The 16,554-nt window shown below is 40.0% G+C and overlaps 1 protein-coding gene across 4 annotated transcripts in view; it reads left to right on the plus strand.

Annotated features, from left to right (window-relative positions):
* The window catches only part of Fas2 (fasciclin 2), a 92,008-nt gene that overhangs the window by 64,315 nt on the left and 11,139 nt on the right, over nt 1-16,554 (plus strand). For 2 of the 4 annotated variants that reach the window (XM_070300363.1, XM_070300365.1), the window contains exons 2-7: nt 4,759-4,930; nt 5,579-5,602; nt 7,444-7,613; nt 8,033-8,298; nt 8,657-9,713; nt 10,125-10,574. In XM_070300363.1, the coding sequence (XP_070156464.1) occupies nt 4,759-4,930; nt 5,579-5,602; nt 7,444-7,613; nt 8,033-8,298; nt 8,657-9,713; nt 10,125-10,574 (2,139 nt within the window). Of the gene's footprint in view, nt 1-4,758; nt 4,931-5,578; nt 5,603-7,443; nt 7,614-8,032; nt 8,299-8,656; nt 9,714-10,124; nt 10,575-11,436; nt 12,121-16,554 lie in introns of those variants that run through there. The other 2 variants (XM_070300366.1, XM_070300364.1) reach the window with 2 other exon arrangements.

Below are 16,554 nucleotides of genomic sequence, written 5' to 3' on the forward strand. Positions count from 1 at the left end.
TCCTCGTATTGTTGCTCTCTTCGGTGCACGGGTTCACGCCGAATGAGTTTTCGTACGACAACGTAATGGCGCGTTCCGACGATGAACAGGCGAATTTTCTCTCCCGCGCGTAATGACGGATGCGCACTTTGAATACGTCATTAACGAGCAATTAATGATAGCGTATCCTTTCGCGGCAACAATATTCCATCGTGATATCAGCGTTTCTTCTTCGTACACGAACGGTAATTTTTTACGAAATCACGTTTCTGAATAAATAAGGAAACAATACAGAATTTTCCATACGTCTCTATTTTTTTATGCTAAATCACTGTGTGGCAAATTCTTGATTTTATATAAGATGGAAGAAGTTTTAATTCAAACTATGGCCATTTATTTTAATACTGTAAATTATATCTAATATGTATTTATTTTTGATAGCACTGTTTATTGCACAGATAATTAAACTGTAATTTAATGTTATTAAGGTGTTAATTTTACAATTAATTAAAATTGATCGTGGTATTTATAAAAATAATTACGTACAAATCTGAAAATCGAAAGAAATATATTCCGAGACAGACGTATGTTACATGTACTTATTTAAGAAAACAGATGTATTTAGAGAAATTACTTTATAGGACAGATGTATTAAGGTACATAATGAAATGCGACATATGTATACAAGGGTGCAATCGCTGTGAAAAAAATAATATAATTAACTCTGTATCGCAACCATTTAAAACATCGTGTAACCCATAATTTGATCGCGTACTTTCATCTCGTTGCGTTCAACTCACCAGCGATAGATAACATCGTACAAAGTTCAGTCCGCCGGAAACATAATTGCGATTTATGTCTTGCCATTGTTCGGGAGGGGAACCGTCTGCTCGCTTTTGGCAAGCCGGCGGAGCACATTTCAGAATTCTCGAATGACTATAGGAAAATCTTTAATTCACCCTAGGTTGCACGCCCCTAGCCCTCCTCTTCGCCTAAGCGAGCCGGAAATGATGAATTTGCGAGTCTTATCGCGAGGACGAAACGACGCGTCTCGTGACAGCGTGGGGGCGGCAAATAAATAAGCTGTCCTTACGGACGGAGAGACAACGCTCCCGGGGACGTAATCCTTTGCGATCCACCTTCCTCTCTCTCTCTCTCTCTTTCTTGATTATGAAATCTCTTATCGGAAATGACGCAATTTGCAAACTCGAGTCGTGAGAGCAAAATTAGACCTACCGGGGATTCGCCGTTGTACGCTTTGTGAGCTTGACAAACGGCACAGTTGGTCAAAATTATATATTATCCTTTGTAAGAATTTAGATATCTCGAGACAGACCCCCTCGTGCGATCAAGGGGGTCGGTCGGTCGATAGCGGGAAATGGAAAGGATATTCCCTGAGAGCTGGAGAATCATTAATCGAACGATCGCGACTCTCGATTATATCTATTGCACGATTGGAGACAATTAGCAAGGATTGCAAGAGAATTTAAACACATTCTCGATTCGAAGTTTAAGCAAACTCCCCGCGATGCAAATGCCGGTGGCATTAAGCGAGCGTTGCAGCGTCTTATCGTGATATACCCCCTTCCCCCTCCCCGCTTCTCTTCTCCAGCGGATCCCCGATACGTATACCTTTAGCTCGAAAACATTACCGTTCGTGAAACTTATCGCAATTTGCAAGCTCGACCTTTTAACGTGAAAATTTTCCGAAAAATGAAGAGAAGAGATTTCGCTCTCGAATATCGCGCATGCTAATGTCGAGATGCGAATGTTAATTTCTTGCCACAGCGCAATCGCGCAACGGTTTAATATTTATGGCTACGGAACTAGGTAATCTTGAAAAAATATAGCGAGTCTCATTAATCAAGAGTCCAGAATTAAATATTTACATTTATTTATAATCTTAATTGAAATATTTATTCAGCGAAAGATACTTAGGACTCTATACATTTTTTTAGTTTATATAAAAGGTATGGTTTAGTATGGCTTTTTTTTTTTTTTTTTTTTCTTCTTCTTCCTCCCCGGAAAAGATGTTGAAATCGAAGAGTAAATTGTGAAATTCTTGTGAAATTACGGATATTTGATATGTCGATTGAGAGGATTGTCGTGTCCACTACGTAGCAAGATTCAATAAGACTCTTAGACTTGTAAAGATGTCGCAGAAGCGGCTTAAACTCCCTTCCCGTGCCTCCTTTTCCCTCCATCCAAGATTTACGGCAAGCGCACGAGCAAAATCCTTTAATTGACCGCACGCAAGAACTCGTCATCCCGATGAGTCTTGGGCCAATTAAGGAAGTTTGTCCGTTAGGAAGGTTTGTAACCTTTCCGCGTCCTTGCGCTCGAGCTGTTGCAAGAATTAACGACTCCCGGTTTCTCGAGAGATGTATTTGCATTATTCGCGATGAAATAATAATCATCTCGCATAAATTTCACCGAAGATAACGATGCGTAAAAATTAATTGAAATAAATGGCAATTTATTTCAAAGATATCTAGAATAAACGCTCTAAAAATAGCGTACGATAAATTTAATAACAGAAATAAAATACTTAATAATATTATCTGATACAGTATCCATTCTTTCGAAATAATGATTCTTTTTGGAAAAATAAAGAAGAAACGAATAAGAATATAAGATATTTCAGAATTATCGTTGAAAATAAATTTGACAAGAATTTGAAAAATAAAATTAAACATACATCCTTTTCAGGATGATGTCACGTAAATTACGACAAGTCTTTATATAAATTTTTCGCAGAAATATACCACTCGTCTGTTGACGTCACTCTCGTAATATTCACTAATAGCGATTCGCGCGCGTATAGAAGCATATAGAAGCCTTTCTGACTTTTTCCGGCCGGCAAATTACGGCGGTATCAATTCTCGTGCCATTGTCGATTATACGGGTCGGACGCGATTCGCTCGCAACCAACAGCACGGCGTCAGCGCAAAACCGGTCTACTCTCGCGAGAGCCCGGCTTTTTAAATCCATATTCAATTAATCTCGCAGTATCCACCGTGGTTTCAATATTTGCGAGATCAACTGTTACATCGCGTGTACCGCGCGCAATTGGAAAGAAAAAAGAATTATTTAGGCCAAGTGCCTGGCCCCCGTGTTTCGATTACACGGCTTCGTCCATTGTATTGTGCGTTCGAAACGAGATTTTTTTTTCCCCGTTCTTTCACTGGCCGTTTCAATTTTTCTCCCGCGTATTGTCGAGACAGTTGACGCGCTGTCAGAATTTGACAACCGCTGGCGGCGGGAAGCCGGCGATCAGCTGACGACGTGAATGCGATTCCGTTATCGCTTTGCTTAATCAGGGACGATCGTTAGTCGCAATTGATAGATATTTATCGCGCATTAAAATCCCGTAATTAACCGTATCCAATCGATATAAATCGATGCTTTTTCCACGTGTTACGAGAAACTCTCGCGTACTCAAACGAATAGTTGCCCATCGCAGCTGACTCGTAAATTCGAATATGATTCTCCACGTTGTGGCCATTACCTTCCATTCGTCAGGTAGAGCCGCCGGTAGGGCTTTACGTACGCCAAGTTAAGGAGCTAATGAGCTCGCCGAATTGGCACGGAGAGCTGTGAACGCGAGCGTGCACATCTATTCTACATTACGACCCTGATGCAGCTCGCGTCCGGATGACGAGAGGAAGAGGAGATCACGGAGAGCGTTTCCCAGTTAGGGCAATTCCGCACTTTCGCTCACCGTAATTAATTAGCTCAATTCTCGCTTCCTGTTATGCCTGCCCGTTGCGCCGCCACGTCGGGCGCGCCCATCGCACGCATTCCGGCGACGCTCGCATTCCGTTGTCATAGTTCACGCACGCATCTCGAAAGCGTCCCCGAAGGCGTTATGCGACGCGAAGCGACCATGGGCGCCGAGACGACGTCGCTCTGTCTCTCTGTATTGTGCATTTACGTGATGACGGCGCCGCCGCCACCCTCGTCGCCGTCGGAGACGATGTCATTTCGTCCCACCCGCGTGGGTAAGACGGTAATTGCGCGAATTAATTTCCCCATCTTGGATTGTGGTTTTAAAAAATTAATTTTGTTTAATTTATTTAAATTAAATTAATGTGATAAAATATATATGGGATTTGTGACACGAAAAGAATATCTGCAAATGTGAAAACGTTTTGGTAAACTTTTTCTTTGTTTCGAGAAGCGCGAATACATTTTTTTTCGATGCGAACGAAGTGAAATCATAATATACTGAAAAATGCAATGATATTTATTCTTATAGCTGAGAGTAGAATTTAATTGAATTATAATAATAGAATAAATTTTAATTTATATACTAAATTAAATATTTTTAATTTTTAAAATTAATTTATATTTATTATAACAATAAAGTAAACTTTAAGATAAGTATGTGTAACTATGAATTATAAAGATCCCCCTTACAAAGGAATTTAAAACGGTATTTTAATTGCAAATGAAAAATTACACGTTCAGACATGGCACTTAGGATAAACATCGTTGAAAATGAAAGAGATTCGCAAGTGTGTGATCATATTCTACTCATCTGCGTTCGTTCTCACAGTTTCCATATTGTTTTGCGTTAAAGGACGTTATTTATGCGTTCGCGACGTCTACAAAAATAAACGCCTCGTAATCGTATCATTATCAGTGAATTACGCGCAATCAATCTAGCCGCTCATCGAGACCGGTGTTTTTCGCCGGCGTCTTTTACGCTTATTGAACACGCAAACGCACACATGCTCGGTGACTAATGATGGTTGATGTTTTTTTTCTCTGTCGCAGCTTTCGCGAAGGCGATAGATCCTCATCTGGAGATCCTGCCAAGCGGCGACACGCAGACTAAGCCGATCGGTTCCAGTATCATTCTCACGTGCAAACCGAAGGTGGACAATCCGGAACTCGTCCAGGACATGCAATGGCTCGATCCGCAGAATCGTGTGATTGAGTCTCTCAAGTAAGTCGATTATATCGGCGCTCTTTTGCTTATAAATGATCTTTTCGAAACGACGCAGAAGCGCTCGCACCAACGCAACGGGGCGCGTTTTTCCTCCATCTATATTGTAATCGATTCTCGAAAAGATAACGATCAATCAATCAAGAATGTAAGCTGCAAAACACCGTTGGTGCAACGATCCTGCAATCGTTCTTTACTGAGGAATCTTTACGAGTAATTAAAAGATTAATGAATTTAATTGTTTTTTCTTTATTGATATTTGCGTACAAATTGCTGCCATATCAATCGACTATACTTAAATGAATTTTATATATATTCACGTCAAGCTTTGTTAGAATACTACAATTTTATTTTATTTAAGGAAGAAAATCTCTAATGGAAAGTCGTAATGAGTTTTAGAGATTCTTTTAATCACGCGATTAGAATGTTGAAAGATAATTACAACTGTATTTTTTCATAACTTTATGATTTTTTTATTAGTGACGCGATAGTTTTTATAGGTAAAAAATTATTAACTAAACAGTACAGAAAAGCATTTAACTCAATGGTTCGCACGAATATTGCATTGCGTTTACGCGCAAACAAAAAAGCGTACTTTATATAACACTAATTCGAGAAATTTCTGTCACTCCTTTAACGCAAACACAGATTCGTCGTCTTGCCGATCGAAAGGCGAGTATAAAAACTCATTGGAGATCTAAACGTGCAATCATATATAGTAGTGCTCGTTTTCTGCCTTCTATATTTCCATCTCTCTCTTATTTGCGATACACTCATACACACCATCACACTTCGCTCCGTATTCGGCACCATTATTTTCCCACGATGCAGCCACAATGTTTTTCACAGCCTGGTGCTACGGTGCTCTTAATTGCCGCGTCGCAGTTCGCGAACTGGCTATCGCTCGTTAACCCGTTCGGAAAAGTTTCGAATGGTTCGAACCTGACTTATTGAACGCTCGAAGCGAAAAAACTCGTTGGCGAACGAAATTCTTTCGAATAAAAATTAAATTTTTCTTTTTTAATTTTTTATAATCGCGTTTCATAATTTTCATCGAAAATTAAGATTTTTTTTTTTTTAAATCATTTATAAACAATATTTTTTTGCTGCTTATCTGCCTGTTGTAGAAATTTTATTTATCGAATATTTTCATCTTCTTTTCTTATATTAATTCTTTTACAATCCCCCATTTTATAATTTAAAAAGTAAGATTTTTCTCTGAAATTATAAAAGACTACAGAAAAAAGAAATTTTATTTGTAGAGGATTTTTGATTCTTTTTTACGTTATGTTAACGAGCTTTTTGATTAAATCTCCCGAACCCGAGGAATTAAAAATGAAATATGAACTTTCTGGGACACGGCAATTAAGCAGCTCCGCGATGGCGCAATTCTACAAAGATCCCATTTCAAACAGCATTTACAACATTTGTACATTTATACTGTTCGTGCAAGTCTGTCCATGATGTCGCTAACAGCTAATATATGTACCGCGGGTCGCTCGCGCTGCAAGTATTTAATCCAGCGATCAAATAATGTAACGAACGTTAACCCCGGTAACTGATTCATCGCGTCGCGTGTTTGCACGATTGCTCGAACCCCCGATTTGCATAATTAAGTACATTCGTCGTCAAGAGTGCCGCGCGTGACATTTCCGGACGAAATGGTCCCGTTTCGAGCAATTTCGCCATTCAATTATGTTCTCGATAGCGTCTGTTACAAGTTCGTTTACGAAAATTCATACCTCGAGAATAGATGAAGTTGGAGAGAGCTCACATGTTCCATTCATTAGAATGAAAAAATGCGAATAATCGAGATAAGAATTTTCTGTCGGGACTTTTGAATCACTTTATATATAATCGACAGACTGTCACGAGACGGTGTCGTCGTCTTCTCCATTCAATCTTCTCCAATGACTTTCTCGATGTCTTGCATCCTGTGTGTCCTGCATTCGCGCATCATGATCATCATTACAATACACTCCGGCTGCTTCACGATAAATTAATATTTGCTCATTCTCGATGCCACGTGTCGTTCAATGCTTCTCATGTTTCTTATTCGGCATATTTTAAGCGCTGTAATAATTTTCCGCTCTACGAGGACGGAAATGTGCCGCGGAGCAGCCGTGCCTCTGTCATCTCGCGTCACCTTCATAATCCGCAATATCCATACTCGTAACCTTCATCGTCGATGTCTCGCGCGATATTACATCCGGCATCTCTCATCGCTCGACATATTATATGGAAATTGCTTGAATACATCATATCTCTCACCTGTGCTCACATCATCCGCCGATACGTCGCACCGTCTATATTACTATGCAACATTGAATAAAACGAGGTCACGTGGATGCGATTACAGATGACACGTTGACACGTCATCCTCGCGTCATCCACGAAGAATATCGCTAATTTATCGCCACTCGGTGTGATCGTTATCGATCCCTTCGTGTGTCGTTTAAGATCGATATTTTGCCAATTTTCTTTCCGAAAACCATGACCATTATTCTTCACAGCACGCACACGGGTCATTCCAAGCCTGCCATGTACACCGAGCTGCACCAGGATCATAGTCTGTCCCTGTTCTTTAATTCTCTCCAGGAGGAGCAGGCTGGCAAGTACACCTGCAAGGGTACTTATGCGCAAAACCAGATGTTGAACAAATCAGTGACGATCGATACCATTAGTAAGTATGGTATTAGAAAAGCGCGGTAGAATTTTAATTTCCGAAAGAAATAAATAAAAGTATACCGATACATGAAGCATATCGAATAGCGCTTAATTAATTTCACGAAGGTAGAAACGATCCGCGGAGAACGTATATTCATAAAAATCTATTTAAAAATGATAACAAAATTTTTTGGTTAAAATTCTATTGAAAACTGTGTAAGGTGGCAATTAAAAAAAATTAAATATTAGATAATATAATTTAGTTATTTTTAACAGTCGATGAAAAATAGCTTTTTGGGGGGTGGGGGGGTAGAAAAAGATTTCAATTTAATTAAACACTATACACATTTTTCTTCCGGGGAAAACAGGACTCGGATGTTTAATTTATAGCTTTCTTTTTTTTTTAATAGAAAACTCTTAATTTGTTATCAACAGTTGCGATCACGTGGGACGACGCGCCAGTAAATCAATATCCCATTCTCGGGGAGGACTTTTCTATTATGTGCCGAGTACGCGCTAGGCCTTCGCCCTCAGTGGATTGGCTTTACAATGGGGAATTGATAAAGACGAACGATCGCTATGTCATAAACGCGTACTCCTTGAAGATCAAGAATGTACAAGAATCCGATGACGGCATATATACTTGTCGTGCGTCAGTGCAGACCACAGGAGAATTGCAAGAGCGACTTATCCGCGTTGAGGTATTACAATTAATATTTTAACTAAACAGCGTGCATAAACATTTAACAAAAAAAAAATTGTATGAATCAGAAACGAAAATTGCATAAATATTTTTACAAATCAAGTAATTGTCTTTACGCTTTTTATTGCGAACATTATTGTATATTATTATTTCCTTTATGCTATCAGCGCGCTAGCTAATACATTTTTTGAAATTCATTTTATTGTTAATAATTTTATGTAAGAGACACTAATCTAGATTTAGTATGGATTCAAATAAATGCGAAAATAAATCTAGATGAATTTATGTGTCTATTAATATCTTTAATTTTGTTCCGATAAATCTCCGCATAATCTTGTTTAATAATTCTTATATAGGTACACACACGACCATCGATCGAGGAGATATCGAGTCCGATAGACATCACTGAGGGCGAGAATGCAAATATCGAGTGCAAGGCCACTGGCAAACCGCCGCCAACATTCACATGGATTAAATCCCTCACCCAACAAAATCTCTCTATCACTGATCGCTTTGGCGTCGATCCGGTCACGGGTGTGCTCACCATCACCAACGTGAACCGCGAGGATGCGGGCGAGTACCAGTGCACCGCGACAAATCTTGCCGGCACGGTCACCACCAACATCCAGGTGAACGTAATCGTTAAGCCGAAGATCATGGAGTTCCTGAACAAGACCGTGGTGGAGGGCAAGAACAAGGACATTATGTGCAAGGCCTTTGGCCGGCCGCCTCCCGAGGTGATCTTCAGAAAACTCACGGCCGATAAGCAATACTTGATGGGCGCTCAGCCGCAGGACGATCGAATAATCATGACGAACAGCGCGGACGATGTGTCCGGCGAGACGGTTGGCGTTCTGGCGATTCATAGCGCTCTCACCAACGACGACGGTCTGTACGAATGCGTAGCGAAGAACGCCGGCGGCGTCGCCTACAAAAACGGCCATCTGACAGTCGAATTCCCGCCCTCCTTCCGCAACATGCCGAACATTACGATCTACTCGTGGGAACAGCGGCCGGTGAACCTCACTTGCATCGCCGAGAGCATACCGAACGCGACGATACGCTGGACCATGTTCGGTGACCGAAGAGTCGAAGACGATGTCACGATCCAGGTGATTGACGACGGACCGATCTCCACTCTTCAGATACGGCCGACCGATCGGAGGTACTATACCAACTACAAGTGCATCGCCGCGAATATCCACGGCACGCGAGAACACATAATCGAGCTGAAGGAGGCGACGAAACCCACCGAGCTCTTGAGCGTCAAAACAGTCGAGCTCACCGCCACGTCAATAAGATTCGATCTGATACCACCGACGCATCCGGATCTACCCGTCAAAACCATCAGCGTACAGTACAAGGATAATAATCAGATCTGGCAAAATGCGAAAAACAGGACGTGGTCTGTCGGTAAGTTCTTTTTTCTTTTTGAGGAAGGAGGAAAATGTAAAATATATCTTTCACAATTTTAACGGGCTACTAAATTAAAATCAAAAAGTTTGAGTGATTTGAGAATCGATATTTTAATTTCTCCTCTCTAGATATACATTAACGAATTCACATAACTAATCTTATCTGAATTAACGAGTTAGATAACTCAGATACACCTGAAGACACTTGTTACAATCTTTTTGCTCTTATATATGTAAATGATAAGTTAATAGAAAACATGGAACTTTAGTTTTATTCATGAGAACAGTATAAAATGAATGAGAAAATTAATAAATGTTGAGTAATCTATGTGCTAAATAACTATTTTATATTGAAAATATTCTCTAAATATATTATATATAATGACGGAACCAATGTCTCGTATTTCAGGTTCTGTATACGTCGTCGAAAACTTGAAGCCGCAGACGCCTTACAATTTCCGCTTCGCGGCGATGAACGATGTCGGTCTGGGTAACTGGGGTGGCGAGCAGCACGAGACCACACCCGGCAGGACAGTGCCAAACCAGCCAAAGATCCTGACTACGCCTGGCTCCGAGTATGAGCAGTCGGCGTTCAATAACCAGTACGAGCTCAGTTGGCTGGCGCCGCCTGACAACGGCGAGCCCATCGACATGTATCTGATCAAGTACTGCCAGATAAGACGGGTTTCGGGCGAATGGGAGGTGTTGGACGATACCTGTCAGGAAGTCAAGATCCAGGGTAGAACGAGGCAGTATCTGAAGGGCTTGAGCTCCGATACCTTTTACAGGGTCGAGCTGCAAGCTCACAACATAATGGGCTACAGCAAACCCGGATCCGCCAAGTTCAGGACGACCAGAGGTAAGTCACGACCTTCGCCAATTGATTTCTCTGTGTTCCTACGATCCAACGTAATTACTGCCATGACGTATCTATATTTCTCTTAATGATTTCTACTCGAGATATATAATTCCCTTTGAAATATATATTTATATATGTGCACGAAGCTACTGCACCGAATGATATCTTTTTTTTTCTTCGCGATCTTTAAATCGTTTGTCAGTTTGTCGCCCCTATTTTTATTTATTCGAGGAAGATGGGAAAGGGTAATTTGAGGTCTCTCCTTTCTTTGCCTAAGATATTTTCATTCAGTGAAATTACTTTTTATTTTTCTCTAGTAATTCTAATTAGTTCTTTGTTGACGGCGAAAAGATTTTGTTATCGCCAGAAAGGCCTAAATAATTTTGTTCGCTTGCTCTTTTATCCTTCAAAAATATGTATTATTATTTTTCATAGAAATTTAAGTGAACATAATGGTCTTTATTTTTTTTTATATAAAACGCACGTTTTATAGGAATAAATCATTTTTACCTGAATATTCGAGATATCAATTTCGATAGATAGTGTTGTACTTTTGCACGTTACAATCTTTATCTTTTATACATAAAAAATGGAATGTTTCTGCGAGAGTAACAGTATCCCACGGCCATTCTGACGTTAATCAAAGTTACAGGATTTGAAGAAGTCCTCAAATTCCTTGACCCTTACGCAAGACATCAACTAGCTAAAAGCTACCCGATGACCATCGACGGGTTTCGTAGAGACGTTACTTTTTTTTTTTTTTTTTTTTTTTTTTTTTCTTCCCTCCACGCGATGACGAAACTCTCTCTCGACTGGAAGACGGAAAAGATTTTTTTTACACAGAGCCTTTTTATCCATTCAGAATCTGCGGGCAACACTGTGGACTACATATTAGTATCTGCTGCTGGTGATACTTGCAAGATCGCCGTGGCCACCATTACCGCAGCAGTAATGCTTCTATCTCTAGCCATTTAGAGTCGCCGTAAGGAATATTAGCTCCTCGCATTCGCGCTAATCCTCGTGAACCGTCGTAAACGCACGCGTGAACGAAGACGAGGCGAATTCGTCGACAATACAAGCGAGAGACACCACGATGGATGAGAGAAAGAAAGAAAGAGAGAGAGAGAGATACACACGCTCTATTAATATAACACACAATCATTCGTGATTTCCTTGCGAATCTCGTGTTTCGTTCGAATCTGATCTGAAAAATCAACGCGAATCTCACGGATACTCGAAGCTTAAAAGATATTCGCGCGAGACACGACGGCGAAAGTTAATCGCGCCACATTCATACACACACATACACGCGCAATTGTGTGTCGTTCATCTATACCCACTGATAGTGTAATAAAAGGATCGACAACAACGAAGAGCCGAGGGGGAAAAAAAAATTGACTCACCGGTACATTCCAAAATATCGTTTAAGTAGGGTTTTATAAGAAGAGAGAAGCGCGTGAGAAAAGGAGAAGCGAAGTGTATATTTATGCTTATTATTTGTTAAATGCGCTCACTATGTTAGTGTAAACGTACTGGTACGTTTCCTTCTTCTTCTTCTTCTTCTTCTTCTTCTTCTTCTTCTTCTTCTTCTTCTTCTTCTTCTTCTTCTTTTTTTTTTTTTTTTTTTTTTTTTTTTTTTTTTTTTCCGGATTGTACTAAGGCTGTATACTCCTTTGGGTGACTCTTGTAAGTGGCGGGTGCGCTCACCTGTTGTTCATCGTGATGCGACGAGAAAACTTACGTGACCAAAACGATAACGTATATTGTATCTCAGTTATAATATTTTGTCTTACACAAACGCGTTACACAATTTTTATTTTAATAATTAAAGATATTCAGATTTATCTACATTCTTAAACGAGAGCTAAGATATTATAGGTTTATAAGTCACTGACGAAATGTTCAGTCGTCAGATTCTTGCAATTTACGAACTTTTGTATGTGGGATTATATTATAGCGATAATTAAAAAAAAAAAAAAAAAGGAATGTGCTTCCCTATCTACATATATATATATACGTACGTCGATTCGAGCGCAAACTATAATATTTATCGAACAGATTGTCTGACTATGAGCATGAGACTATAAGGTAGCGAGACAGGTATAAGAGGTGCTACTCTGCCCTCAATTGCCAATTATTTACATGCAAAGCTCGGTGACGAAAGAGAAAAGTCGATATTAAGAGGCGAACAACCGCGATTAGAATCGCGGCGACTCGTAAATAGCGCACACGCGAATACGAATGTAATACTTGTACCTCGTTGAATGCCTGCAATCGGAGCACCAGAACCGTTCACTGAGTTTGCATTAATTAATATACGTCGGGTAATTTATGAATAATAATTTTAGACGAAACTTTTTTTTCATATGTCCTTTTTGCGATCTGACTTTTTTTCCAAGAGGAAGTTGATAATAAACGTTTTAAGGAGATGATAAGGAGAACGCGATGGAAGGAAGAGGCAGAGGAACAATAGAGCGATTAAGGAAACTCGAGTACTTGAACTAGCTCGCCGATCCATCAGGCTGTCGGGGCGGGGGGGAGAGATTAATCGAGTATAATGCATAAGAAACGCGATGAAAGAACTATACGGTCCTTGCTAGTAGATCTTTGCGAGCGATAGAGAGGAGGAAAAAAATCCGATTTTATCGAAGAATACTTGGACAGATAAGACGCGAAGAGAGACATTTTCCTACTTGAATCGACAACATTCGCGACTCGCATCCGTGCGATATTCTTTCGCGAGCCAAAGAATTTCACACGGGGAATCCGGAACCTTTAATTCTAGAACTCCGACTTCTATCTAATATCGCGAACGTAAACTTAAAATAGTAGAGTCGCGAAATCTTTGATAAGAGATCGCTGTACATATTCTGCAGAGCTAAAATTTATTTGCACTTTTACAGGGAATTATTTAAATTGCGCTATATTTTAGAATCTTTTACAACAATGAATTATACTATATTATTATAATATATCAAATTGTTATAATATAACAATTGATTAACGTATACGTGGATTGTTCTATATAGAGAAATTATATGTCATGCGTCATATTCTCCCTCCTTATGAAGAACGTTTCTTTATAATATTTATTTGGAGTGGTGTGTAATATCATTGCAAGCAATTATATAAATACTCTCGGATTGGAACTTGTGTTCGACTCCACGGTCGAGTTCTAGGATTAATCGCGCGACAAAATTTGAGAGAGTGTCCCGCAACGTACAACGACTGGCAGATTGGCAATTAATTTTTTTCAGTTGGATTGATTTCAGTGTGATTGCGTATGATTTTTCTCTCCTCTCTTACCTTTGATTTCGTTTAATTTTACTTTCTGGGAAAGCTCGTGCAGTCATTAGTTCTCTGCTTGACTAGTTTTGAGATACGTGTTTAGTATGCGCATGATCTGTGTGTTGCGATATCATTACGATTATATGATTCTCTCATTACATTTATAGTATAATTATAAATTTATTATTATTATGCCGTAGTTTTTTCTTACATATTCTACATAACCGCCGCTATCGACAGTAGCCGCCACTTACCGTCGTCTAATTATCATTAGAAACCATTGTCGTGATTAATCACTAATCTCTCGGGCGAGATGAGAACAGGAATCGAGAGCGATCTAATTTCGACGAGTTCAAATTTCGATGCGAAAGACACACAAATGTCATTTCTCACGTGAAGTAAAAGTTTAATATACATTTTAGTATTTTTTTATATATAATGAATAATTTAAAAAATAATAACAGAATCATAGAAAATGATTAAAAATCATTTAGAATCATAGCTTTCGTTGATTATTACAAATGCTGAGTTTCTTCTATTCGTTTGTTCATCTATCAAAATATATCAAAATAATTATTTTGATCAATGAACTTAATGGCAAAGTACACCTCTCCCGTATCCTTTCGTATCGGAAATTGAACTCGGCGGAATTATACGCCGTGTCGATCCCTGGATAAGAGACTACAAAAGGATCGCGGTTCGATCTCGAAGGCCTGGTCGTATCCGGAACGCGGGCGATCTGTTTTACCTCAAGTGCCTGTAGCCGTACACATACACGTACAATACACACACACACACACACACACACACACACACATATATACGCAATACATACACAATTGACCGCCTTCCTTGAGGCTCGCGCGAAAAACATCGATGTGACGAGGTCTTCGACCCGTATCTTTTCACGTCCTTTTTATTGTCTATCTTCGCAAATGCCTGGGTTCCTAGATATTAGCCCACAACGCATGGCATGCGCTTTGTTATCGTTACCATCCCCTTCCCGTCGCCCATCTTTTTTTTTTTTTTTAACTTAGCGATGCGCCGAGTTCCATTCGGCGGTGCTCCCATTCCACACACGACATGTTCTTCCCGTTTCGACAGAGAACGTGGAGAACTCGAGAATTCGCGAATTCCTCGACGTCGGATACAGCGAACGGTGCATAGAATTTTGATGACAAATTCTTTTCTAGCATATCCGAGATCGATTTTTCGTAACGAGAATTTAAAATTAATCGTTATTTTCGAAAAATTCTGCAGATTGGAAGAAATCGATAAAATTAGCTTCGAGAGAGAGAGAGAGAGAGAGAGAGAGCTACTTTATTTTGAGTAAGCTCGATTTTTTAACAGAGATATTATTTCGAGCAAAGCAATCGCGCGTACACGAGATTATTTAATTCTGAAAATATTAGAAAATTGGCCGCGAGATTAAATTTGCGTTAATGAAAGATCGATTCCATTTGTTTTCGTAAAAATTCTCTTATAAAAATTTGACACGATTCTAAAGTGGAGATGGACCATATAACATAGACGAATATAGCGTAAGAATATTCCGATCTATATTAATCATCGATTATACCGAATAACATTATCCGATCGGCGATAACGTTATTTATAGCAAGTCGAGATACCCATTGACGTTCGTAACTTGTATCGAGATTGAGGCGCGCGTGACCGTATCATGAATATTTGTACGTTTGCAGATTTAGTAAATGTCGGTTAGAATCTCGATATCTCGGAGTCAGACTGACCAATAACATTTTGTTTCGAAAGAATAAAGAAAAATCTAACGGAAGTACGAATCTATCACGTTGGCAGTTGAATCTCTTCTTCTTCTTCTTCTTCTTCGACTTCTTCCTTTCGCTTATCTTTCCGAGATAAGTTGTATAAACTGATTATTGATCAATCTAGCTTGAGGATATCGACACGTATCGATAACGTGAGAGCCGATATGTACCGAGACTACAGCAACGAACATCGCGATTAGATACCACGTGATAGATGGACGACGACGGAGGCCCTCCTTAATTCCGTTTACGGTCGAATCGGCCAGAAAAATTCAACTGGGTTCGCAATCGATTCACGGGAAGACAATAACTGTTTTACTCTCCCGTGAAAATAATCTCCCAACTTCGGAAAAGCCGCGAGACGAATGAAAGGCGTTTCTCGAGAAGAGAAGGCTTTATAAAGCCTTCGGATACGCGGCGAGGAAGGACGAGCTCGGGCTTTAAAACCGTTAAAACAATGTCGACAATGAGCAGCACAATCGTTAAAGGAGGATGGAAGGGGGGGACGGGGAAGGGATAGTTGCCCAAACGGTTCCGTCGTGAATCCTCGTCTCGACAAGCTTTCCTCTATTCCGGCGAAAATCTCTCGCCAGGAGAACGTGCTCCTCGTAACCGGTCAACGGAGATTCGCACTCCGTCTCGCTAAAAGGATCCGTGGAATTGCAATTGCGAATAGACTATACATACGGTATCGATTTAGTACGTCGAACTCTGACAAAGAGACTTCGGGGCCTCTTCTGTCATTTCGCTTTGCCAAATAGAATCGCGCACAATTCGGCCCGAGTCTACTTTTCTCGTTTCCCGGAGAGAGAAACGCTCTGTGTAAGGTCGTTTATCGCGCATTTACCTGAGAAATGCGAATTACGTCGCTCTCGTCCGCGAAACGAATTTTCGACGCTGTCCGG

The sequence above is a fragment of the Polyergus mexicanus genome, unplaced genomic scaffold (assembly GCF_030449975.1).
Source record: "Polyergus mexicanus isolate NDT 795.1 unplaced genomic scaffold, iyPolMexi1.0 SCAF_8, whole genome shotgun sequence".
NCBI classification, from domain to species: Eukaryota; Metazoa; Arthropoda; class Insecta; order Hymenoptera; family Formicidae; genus Polyergus; species Polyergus mexicanus.